This window comes from Mustelus asterias, chromosome 17, assembly GCF_964213995.1.
Source record: "Mustelus asterias chromosome 17, sMusAst1.hap1.1, whole genome shotgun sequence".
Lineage (NCBI taxonomy): Eukaryota > Metazoa > Chordata > Chondrichthyes > Carcharhiniformes > Triakidae > Mustelus > Mustelus asterias.
Window position 1 is genome coordinate 46297398 of NC_135817.1, and position 11748 is coordinate 46309145.

Here is an 11748-nt window from a genome sequence, read left to right on the forward strand (position 1 = left end):
GGAAAGGTCACAGAGGTGGCTGGTGGGCAATATTACAATATTATTGTATGGTAGTAGAAATGTTTTCCTTAGTGTATAATTAATGCACATTTTTGGGCCATGATAGGAGTTTTATACTGTTAATCAAGTACTCTCAGGTCAGATAACATCAGTCAGATGCAGTATAATGATCCCACTACTCCAGCCCAGCAGCGTGCAATAATTATATTTCTTACTGCCTGCAGGCCACATCATAGGCAGCGTTTTATCTATATTTTACTCTGGTAATACAATGTTTCAAAGATTTGTGAATATTGTTTTGCTGATAGTACTGTATAGCCATTTTATCTTCAGGCTAACATCACTTGGAGCTGATTTTATTATTCAGTTTATAGCAATGAGATTCTAATTCCTGTTGCTATCTTAAAAGGATTCAAATAGCCAGATTGCCATATGACCTGTTATGAAAACAGTCAAATTACTGCTTTATAACTGGTTGTCTAACAATTTTTTTAAAATGATAGCCTGTTGGTGCCTTTTATATGCTTCAGAAGTTTCACAATAAAAACTTCTGTTACAATTGAAGATGCTTGCTGAGTTTTTAAAAAGCACATCACAGATTAATTTATTTGGTCTTCTATATAAAGGGGCTTCTCAAGTGGTAATGGAAATAGATTTGACACTCACTTCCAAAACGAAATTGGATAAATACTTGACAAAGAAAGATCTGGGGAATAGGGAAAAGGTGGGAGTGGGCTAATTGGATAGCTCATTCAAAGAAGCACAGTAGTTTAAATATCGTCTTCTGATCTGTATCATTCTGTGATTCTATGAAGTACAGAAAGTAAGTTTCATTAAGAAACCTAAATGCCTCTGACACACGCATTGTTATTTGTGCTTTTTTGCTGCTTTAACTAGTTTAAATGCAGCAGCAGTTTGAAGCCACATTTTTTTCTATTCATTTATGGGCTATGGATGTTGCTGGCTAGGCCAGCATTTATTGTCCATCCCTAGTTGTCCTTGAGAAGGTGGTGTTCAACTGCCTTCTTGAACCACTGAGTCCCTGAGGTGTAGGTACACCCACAGCACTGTTAGGGAGGGAGTTCCAGGGTTTTGACCCGGTGACAGTGAAGAAATTTTCAAGTTAAGATGGTGAGTGACTTGAAAGGGAACCTCCAGGTGGTGGTGTTCCCATGTATCTACTGCCCTTGTTCTTCCAAGAGTTAATGGTCATGGATTTGGAAGGTGCTGCCTAAGGAGCCTTGGTGAGTTCCTGCAGTGCATCTTGTAGATGGTACACACTGCTGCCACTGTTTGTCAGTAGTGGAGGGATTCAATTTTTCTGGAAGGGACAGCAATCAAGCGAGCTGCTTTGTCCTGGATGGTGTTGAACATCTTGAATGTTGTTAGAGCTACACTATTCCAGGCAAGGGAGAGTATTCCATCACGCTCCTGACTTGTGCCTTGTTGTTGATTGACAGACATTGGGAGTTAGGAGGTGAGTTACACGCCACAGGATTCCTAGCCTTTGACCTGCTCTTGCAGCCATAGTATTTATATCGTGGTCCAGTTCAGTTTCCAATCAGTGGTGACCTGCAGGATGTTGATAGTGGAGATTCAGCAATGGTAATGCCATTGAATCTGTCTTGTTGAAGGTGGTCGTTGCCTGGCACATCTGTTGAGCAAATGTTACTTCCTATATTTGAACATGGACTGCTTCCGTATCTGAGGAGTCGTGAATGGTGCTGAACATTGTGCAATCATCAACAAACATCCCCACTTTTGGCATTAAGATAGAAGGAAGGTCATTGATGAAGCAGCTGAAGGTCACTGCCCTGTTGAACCCCTGCAATGACGTCTGGAGCGGAGACAATTCACCTCCAACCACCACAACCATCTTTCTTTGGCAGAACACAAACAGAGCATCCATGAGCATGTTATTGCTGAGTGTGTGCTGCTTAATAGTGCTGTTGATGGTCCCTTCCATCAGCTTATTGATGTTCGAGAGTAGACTGATGGGCTGATAATTGACCAGGTTGGATTTGTCCTGTTATTTATGTACAGAACACATACCTGGACAATTTTCCACTTTGCTGTGTAGCTGCCAGTGTCGTAACTGTATTTGAACAGCTTGGCCAGGGGTGCGGCAAGTTCTGGAGCACGAGTCTTCGGTACTATTGCCGGAATATTGTCAGGGTCCATAGCCTTTGTAGTGCCTACTGTCTTCAGCCATTTCTTGATATCACGTGGAGTAAATCAAATTGGCTGAAGACTGATATCCATGATGCTGGGGACCTGGGGAGGTGATGGCATAGTGGTATTATCGCTAGACTATTAATCCAGAAATTTAGCTAATGTTCTGGGGATCTGGATTCTAATCCCACCACGGCAGCTGGTGGAATTTGAATTCCATAAAAATATCTGGAATTAAGAATCTACTGATGACCATGAAACCATTGTTGATTGTCGGAAAAACCCATCTGGTTCACTAATGTCCTTTAGGGAAGAAAATTTGCTGTCCTTACCTGGTCTGACCTACATGCGACTCTAGAGCCACAGCGATGTGGTTGTCTCTCAACTGCCCTCTGAACAAGGGCAACTAGGGATGAACAATAAATGCTGGCCAGCCAGCGATGCCCATGTCCCATGAATGAATAAATTAAAAAATTTTGTGGGCGGCACCATGGCACAGTGGTTAACGCTGCTGCCTCACAGCTCCAGGGACCCGGGTTCAATTCCGGCCTCGGGTCACTGTCTGTGTGGAGTTTGCACCTTCTCCCTGTGTCTGCATGAGTTTCCTCTGAGTGCTCCAGTTTCCTCCCACAGTCCAAAAATGTGCGGGTTAAGTTGACTGGCCATGCCAAATTGACCCGAGTGTCAGGGGGATTAGCAAGGTAAATATGTGGGGTTACTGGAATGGGGCCTGGGTGAGATGTGGTTGGTACAGACTCGATGGGCCGAATGACCTCCTTCTGTTCTGTATGAATTCTATGAAATTCTATGATTCCAGAGGAGGCCAAAATGGACCATCTACACAGCACTTCTGGCTGAAGACTGTTGCAAACACTTCAGCTTTATCTTTTGCACTGATACGCTGGGCTACTCCATCATTGAAAATGGGGATATATGTGGAGTCTCCTCCAATGAGTTGTTCAATTGTCCACCACCATTCACGACTCGATGTGACAGGACTGCAGAGCTTTGATCTGATCCGTTGGTTGTGGGATTGCTTAGCTCTGTCTGTTACTTGCTACTTATGCTGTTTGGCATGCAAGTAATCTTGTGTTGTAGCTTCACCAGGTTGACACCTCATTTTATGCCTGGCGTTGCACCTGGCATGTCCTGCACTCATAATTGAACCAGGATTGATCCCCTGGCTTGGTGGTAATGGTAGAATGGGGCATATGCCAGGCCATGATGTAGCAGATTGTAGTCGAGTACAGTGCTGCTACTGATGGCCTACAGTGCCTCATGGATGCCCAGTCTTGAGTTGCTAGATCTGTTTGAAGTCTATCCCACTTAGCACTTCCAGAAAAATTAAATATCTCTTTAGATATGACAAAACCAATTACAAATTCAGGCATATGATATGGATAAAATTGGGACATGTCTTCAGTTATTTGGCTAGATTGGAGAAGCTAGGGCTATTGTCCTTGGAGAAAATAAAGTTAAAAGAAATTTAAGAGGTGTTCAAATTCATGAGTAGTCTAGATGGAGCAGATAGGGAGAAACTTCCCATTACTGACAGGGTCACTGATATAAGGTGATTACTAAACAAACCAATAGCATTAGTGGCTAGGACAATTATTTTGAGAGAGAACTATGGGGAAAATGGTGGTGGAATGGGACTAGCAGAGTTGTTCTTTCAGAGATGGACCAGATGGCCGCCTTCTGCACTATAACCATTCTATGTCAGTTTTAATTATTACACTTCTGAACTCCCTATTGTTCAGCAAGTCTGTCTAAAATGTAGCAGGATCACACAACTAGGACTGTCTTGGGTTCCTTTCCCACAGTGTTAACTGGTCTCAACCAGGGTGGCAGTAAAGACACCACAATTGCTCTCAATTATGGAAGGTGGAAGAGCTCCAGATTCCTCTGCCAAAAGGATGTGTAATTGGACATCAGATGAAGTTGCGATCGGGCTTGGCAATGATGTCTCACAATTCAAGTGTGTCAGCGCTCACTAGAGGCTCAGACATGAATAATAACCACACGGGTGAGTTATCGAAGGGCAAATCCACTTATGGGATTGATTCCCAGCAAGGAATGAACACATGGAGCAGAAAGGAGAAGGAAAATATCCATATTTAAATCTGCTTTGCCATAGGCGAGGAAGTAGGAGATTAAATCCCCCTTTCCACCACATTCCCCACTACCCCAACTATGTGGGATGTTGGTAAAAGCTGTCTTTCTGCATCTTTATCTACATTTGTTAGAACTGTTTCATAGGGTTGTTACAAAATCTCTTAACTGACTTTGTGTCCTATGATTTTGAGCTTTTTGTTAAATCTTGCTTCTCTGACAAGTGGTATGCTACTTGTAACATCTTATTTTAATAAAACCTCTGACCTTGGCAAAAAATAATATTAATAGCTGTTTGTTCATGAAAAGTGACCGGCCTGTGTGTTATTATGAAAGAATCTACAGTACTACCCAGTTATTCTTTCAGCCATTGGACCTTGGATGGAAGTGATAGAATCGGACAGAGTCAGCATGGATTTACAAAAAGGAAATCCTGCTTGACAAATCTACTGGAATTCTTCAAGGATGTAACTAGTAGAGTTAATGAAGGGGAAGCCAGGGGATGTGTTTTTTTTTTGGCTTTTGGCAAAGTCCCAAGTAAGAGTGTAAAATTAAAGCACATGGAATTGGATGTAGTGTATTGAGATAGTTAGAAAACTGGTTGGCAGATAGGAAACAGAGTAGGAATAAATGGGTCTTTTTCCAAATGACAGGTAGTGACCAGTGGGATACTGCGGGAATTAGTGCTAGGACCCCGAGCTATTCACAATGTATTTAATAATTTAGATGAGGGAACTAAATGTGATATCTCAAAATTTGCAGATGACACACAGCTGTGTGGGAGGGTGAGCTGTGAGGAGGACGCAGAGATGCTTCAGTGTGATTTGGACAAGTTGAATGAGTCAGCAATCGCAGCCATCCCGGGTCACATTTTGTTAAGTAACTCAGTTGGCCATCAACGTTCATTTTTCTTAGATCCATCAACGTTCCACAAGTCCAACTTTAGAAAAGCACGCCCTAACCCTCCAGTGTGAATCTTCTATCAATTTACAGCTTCTCTTTATAGCTTCTATTAAAACAAAATTGCCCACCCATCAAATTGAGCTGCTTTTTTTTGAGTCCAATAGAAATTTTTATTTCATGAGTCAGTGTTAGAGTTCAGCTTTGGCCGTAGCAGTGGTGAAAGCACGGTGTTCTAATCTAGTGTGTGCAGCCAATATGTTTTGGTTCCATCTTACTTTTTAAACTGTTTTAAGTATGCAAGGTTATTGTGAAGAGACATCAAACAGTTTGTGCCACCAACAACCTAATCCTGGTCCAGACTTTGCCTACTCAGTTTCTCCAGTCATGGCCTGGCATCTACTTACTTTAGGACACTCCCTCCTGTATCATTGTTTCTGTCTCAAACTTAATATTTAGTGTGCGAGTTTGTTTTTATTTTCTGATAACATAAGGCAGTTACTTCCATGATTATCTCTTCATAATACTCAACCAATAATTCTACAATTATTAACTCCACTTTAAGATGTGACGGTCATTTTGTTTTTTAGTGAATACATATGATTATAATTGACCCTTGCTAGTTCTATCAGAAAAAGCATTCCCCTTTCCTGCTCGCATCAAAATTATCGATTTTGTGTTATTGATTCACCAGATCAAATCAAAGCAATGAAGGTATGAAGACCTCTGAAAAGAGATGCAGAAGAATATGATTTGGCACAGCGTGAGAAATGAACATTGTACTAAACATATCTCATCATGTTGGGGACCAAACTTTAATTTATCTGTCTTTTAAATCGTATGCTTAAAAAGGCAAAATAATGTACATAGGAGTCAAAGTAATAATGTAGTATTTTTGTAATGCTAGGATACAGTATTGTTTTACTTAGAACTGTATTATGGAATTCTTTCAAGTTGTATTGGTCTGTAAGGTGTACTCGATAAGAATTTAATGTCACAGTTTCCTAGAAACTTCAAATGTACTACTTGCACAAAGAGTCTTGAATCAGGGCTTGCTGCTGGCTAACTGGCTCCAAACGTGTAACTGAGATGGAGTGGCTTCATGCATTCCCACGTCGCATCTTTCTAAACAGCATGAAAAATAACTTCAGACCGGTCCCAGTGTCACTCCATAATTGTTAGATCCTCAGCAACCATGCTACAGGCCACACTGTCAGGTTGTTGTAAAATTGGAACACTCTTTGTTTACTACAGAGCTGCACAACATTTTTCATTGAAGTGGGCCAGCAGGGAAGGGGAACCAATTCATAGCTCTTTTTGCAGGTAATAAATCTGATATTTGTTACAAAACGCCAAATCAGAGTACTTGAAATAAAAACAAAAGTATTCTTCTCGACTTGGTGCATCCTTTGCAGATGTTTTCATAAAAATATGTATTTTCAAAACATGACCCTTTTTCACCAATTGCATGGCCCAGATTTTGTTGTTGTAATAATGAGAAAACTGTCAATGTTCACAGTGAAACTCACAGCAACATCTGGTGTTCACACATGTGCGTTAAACTTGGAAATCCAAAAGTTGCTCTGTGATTCCCCACTCGTCCACAGGAGTGCACTGTTGAAGTCCCCGTATACATCAGTCTTTTAGAAACCACTGAACTGACAAGAGCTTGCTTTTTTATACTGTAATATCACTACTTAAAAACCATGAAAATATCTCCTCTTGTAATAAGGTGCAACTTGCACTTCAACATTATACTAAGTTATAACTTCTGATGAAGAACCTCTTGCCCCACAAAACTAGTTTTATATTTGTGTAAGGTCAGATGTTTCCATAATGACAAAACTCCTAAGTTTTTCATTTTTAATTCTGATATTTCAAGTAATCCCAAGTCTTTATCTTTATTTTGATCTCTGTAAAATTTGTAAAAATTGATGATTAATGAGCACATTTTACTTTCCACTTCCTGGGCTGTGATAATTCCACAATGTGATTGACTGTTTACCCTGCGTGTTGACATCACTGTTGCTGGAAACCTGGCGATCCTTTTGACTTGACACTGTGCAGAAACTGTTTCTGCTCAGCGACTCTGCGCTGTCGTGTGTCGTGAATGCTCCCTCCACCCACATTGTCTGTACCTTTAAGACCTGGCTGGCTTTAGGGATTCGCATTCTAATCAGTATTCTGCAACTTGATTTTGTGTCTGTGCCCTGTTTGAGAGCACATTTCCACTCCATCTGACGAAGGAGCAGCGCTCCGAAAGCTTATGGTATTTGCTACCAAATAAACCTGATGGACTTTAACCTGGTGTTGTGAGACTTCTTACTGTGTTCACCCCAGTCCAACGCCGGCATCTCCACATCACAAAATCTGGGCCATTCATTGCATAGATGATGACAGAGAAAAACTTGACCTTTATTTTTCTTTCTTCGCCCATTTTGTTAAGTCACCTAAACCAAATGCACTATTTTGCATGTTTCATTTTTGCAGTTCACCCAAGTTAAGAAGTTAATAAGTTATGAGAGAATTCTAATTGTATTTGTTTAGATTATTATTGATCACGTTTAGATGGGTGTTATAGAAGAGTCAAATCAAATTAGCTAAGGGGCCTTTTTTATTTTAGCCTATCTTGTGAACTGAAAATAAAGTAAAGCAAATCAAATGGTGTGCAGTTTCTTTTGGAATCTTCAGATATCAAAATGTGATTGGAAGTCTCCAATCCCATGAAATGTTCTACTTTATTGCATGACAACTATTTTCCTACGGGTACTATATGCACTTTGAGGCTTTCACACTTACATAGGACATAATAGCTTGGCTTTCTAAATCCCTACCTGTATTGTGCTAGAAAGTGAAACCATCAGAGAGAGTTCATTTGTTCTCCTTTCCACTGATCCAGTGGTTTTGTTGTGCTTGCAGCATACATTTCACACTTGCAAGCCTTAATCGTGTATTTCCTCTAACTGCCAACCCATTACATCATCGCTACAAACTTAATGTGTTGGATTTAATGCAGTCCATTGTAGCAAGAAACATGGTGCCTGGGCCCACTTAATTACAGTAGAAATCACCCATCAGACTCCTAATGATGGGGAAAACTCCCACAATTAAGTTGGAAGCGTGAATAGGCCCATGAGGGAAACTTGGCTGCCCACGGTGGATTGTCAGTTAGACTCATTATTGAGCCAATTGACACCAATTTTCCCTGAGCCCAAATTCTCTGGAACTTAGTGGTAACTCAGTGATCACATATAATTGGCATGGCTCTCCCTTGCATCCAGAAGGCCGCTAGGGCCTATACCTTTGTGGATGGAGGGGGAGAGGTGATCCTCTTTCAAGGGCACTAGGTGCCCAATTGAAGGACCTGGTATTGGGTATGGTATGGCCACTGACCTCTAATTGGTATTGTTTTGAACTCCAGTACATTAGCCCAGTCAAGATTGTTTAGACACCTGGCTCTTTGAATGTACATTCACTCCTGTTATATTACCCTTTACAAGTTTTGCCATCTTCATTATTAATCATGCTTGGATTAACTGGTTGCTGTTTGTTATTTTACTATCAAAAGTCTCACACTTGTGTATGATAGTGTTGAATACACTATTATTTTCATTGCATTATCACGTGACCTTCATGGTCTCCTTTGTTCCTCACCCAAAAGTGAAACAAATTGAGCTTACTTCCTGGAAGAAAGCATCAATGTCTATTTCTTTCTTCAGGATTCACACCACAGCCATTTAAATATAAGATTGTAAGAAAGAGGAGCAAGAGTGGACCATGCAACCCCTCGAGCCTGTGCCACCATTCAATACAATCATAGCTGATCTACCACAACCTGACTTTCCCAGCCAGCATCCCTCGATTTTATTGAGAGAACAAAAATTTGTCTCAGATGTACTTGCCAATGGAGCATCCACAACCTTCTGAGGTGGATAATTCCAAAGATTCATAACTTTAAGTGAAGAAAATCCTCCATATCTCAGTCCTACATGATCAATCTCTTATTCTTGATTCCACAGTCAGAGCAAAAAAATCTGTTGTACCTGCATGCAAACTTTGTGTTCCTTGTAGGAGTACACACATGTCTCTCTGCACATCAATGTTTTGATGTTTCTTGCATTTCATAGAATATTTTGTTTTTCTTACTACCAATGTGAATAACTTAGCATCACAAATATTGAGGCAACAGCACTGAACTAAAACTTTTCTGGTAAATACATTCCCTTTATAAACTGGCAAAAGTCAAGTGTGCATCAGTTTATCATTCACAATGGAACACATCATCAGATCGCTACTTGGTTTGCCATTGTGGCTCAGTCACCAGACATTCGACCCAATGAACACTTAATTTAGAAGGATGGGACTGAAAATGAAACCCAGACCAATACATTTTTATGTGTATGTTTGCTTAGCAGAAAAAGATAAGCTAACTTACTGCAGTGGCAAAACTAAAAATCATAAATCACACCCAACTCGAGATTTAACATTTTATTAAATTGTATTTCCTTTTTTTTAGCCTTTTGGAAACGGAGACAGAAGAGTGCAGTAGAAAATTAAACAAATCTGACTATTGATCCTTGAGTAATTAAACCACCAAATTGTATAAGCAAATCAATTATCAATCCTACAACCTCTGGCACCAAAAGCAGATTATCTAGCTATTGATATCAATACTCTCATTGTTTATGGAATGTTGTATTGACTGATGTATTTCCCTATATCACAACAGCGAATTCCCCTGACTTTTGAAGTATTTCCTTGTTGGTAAAGTGCTTTTGGGGTGTGCTTAGGTCTTGAAAGAGGCAATATAAATGCAAAGTTCTTTCCTTATAATTGAGTATTAACGCCTAATTTCAGAAGGGTTAGATGTCCAATTAACAGTGAAGATATTTCAGGTTATGGTATTGTATGAAAATAACAAGATGGGCAGCATGGTGGCACAGTGGTTAGCATTGCTGCCTCACAGCTTCAGGGACCCGGGTTCAATTCCAGCCTTGGGTCACTGTCTGTGTGGAGTTGGGATGTTCTTCCCGTGTCTGGGTGGGTTTCCTCCGGGTGCACCAGTTTCCTCCCACAGTCCAAAGATGCACGGGTTAGGTTGATTGGCCGTGCTAAATTGTCCCTTAGTGTCAGGGGGACTAGCAAGGTAAATAGATGGGGTTAAAGGGAATAGGGCTAGGTGGGATTGTGGTCGGTGCAGACTCGATGGGCCAAATGGCCTCCTTCAGTACCGTAGCGATTCTATGTAAACTATCTTTTAATGTATGTTGAAGAACAAGGAGGCTTTAAGAAAGAAAATTGAAACGTCAATTACCGATAGAAAAAATAAGATGCTACATATACAGTCTCATACTATAGGACATGTTTACAATTGCTGCATCGTTTTTTTCTTGTATGTGCGATACATGTTTGAAGACGTGATTGAGATACAGAAACTCCTCCTCCACAGTTTTTGACTATTAATAATATCGTACTTCCAGCCCAGCCTTACAAGTCTGACCAGTCTAACCTTGCGTTTTCTTCCCCGGTTTCAGTGTAAGTTTACAAGTTGGCTGGGTAAGAGATGTGCCGCTCCCTGTAGCTTTGAGAGAGAAATGAGTGCGTTTAAACTATCAGCAATCTGGCAGGAGGACATCGCAAAAAACTTCTCTAAACTGTTTTCTTCGAACAAATCTGTTGAAGAGGATAACTCTACGAGCAATACTTCCGAGAAGGAGAGGTGAGTAGTGAGCCTCCTGACGGCTGTTTTCACACATTGTTTTGGGCATAGAAAATAATATGAACCTTTGTTTTGCTCAAATGGATTAAGTTTGGGACCAGCAGCAAGTGAAAGGATCTATGCTTTCTCGACACCAAGGGAAAGTGAGAAGTGTGTAGGCTAATGTTACAGGTGCACTTGGAGATCAGTGGAAAGGATAGCAAAAAGGGAGAGCTACCGATCAACTGATAATGAACTAGAGAGAGACGGATCTCTGCAGAATGGGATGAGAACGGTTACACAGAGAGGCAAGAGGAAGACATGTCGGTATTGAGGAGTTACAAATGAGTGAGAAACACCAGTTTGTGTGGCGGAGGGAACAGGTAAGTGAGAGAAATCAACCTGTGTGGAGGAGGGGACAGGTAAATGAGACACTAGTTAGACCGAAGCTGGAGTATTGTGTACAGTTCTGGGTGCCACACTAGAGCAAGGATGTGAATGCATTGGAAAGAGTACAAAAGAAGTTTACAAGAATGATTCCAGGGATGAGAAACTTCAGTTATGAGGATAGATTGAAGAGTTGGGACTGTTTTCCTTGGAGAGGAGAAGGCTATAAGGAAATATGATAGAGATGTTCAAAATCATGAAGGGGCTGGACAGAGTAGATTGGGAGTAACTATTCCCGCTCATAAAAGGACCAAGAAGGAGAGGTCACAGATTTAAAATGACCTGCAAAAGAAGCAAATATGATGAGCAAAGAAACGTTTTCGTACAAGGAGTGATCTGTCTGGAAGTGTAGCAGGGGCATTCAAGAGGGCCATTATTTGAATAGAGACAATGTGAAGAGGTTTGGGAAAAGGCAGGGG

At 40.8% G+C, this 11748-nt stretch overlaps 1 protein-coding gene across 2 annotated transcripts in view; it reads left to right on the plus strand.

The window, feature by feature from the left end:
- arl6 (ARF like GTPase 6) overlaps nucleotides 1-7844 on the plus strand; it is a 40168-nt gene extending 32324 nt beyond the window's left edge. Inside the window, exon 9 of one of the 2 annotated variants that reach the window (XR_013499905.1) lies at nucleotides 5879-5928. Coding sequence is in view for 1 of the 2 variants with exons in the window: in XM_078232569.1 (XP_078088695.1) it covers nucleotides 5879-5904 (26 nt within the window). In the remaining variant the exon portion in view is untranslated. Of the gene's footprint in view, nucleotides 1-5878 lie in introns of both variants that reach the window. The other variant, XM_078232569.1, reaches the window with a different exon arrangement.
- Nucleotides 7845-11748: the final 3904 nt, after the last annotated feature.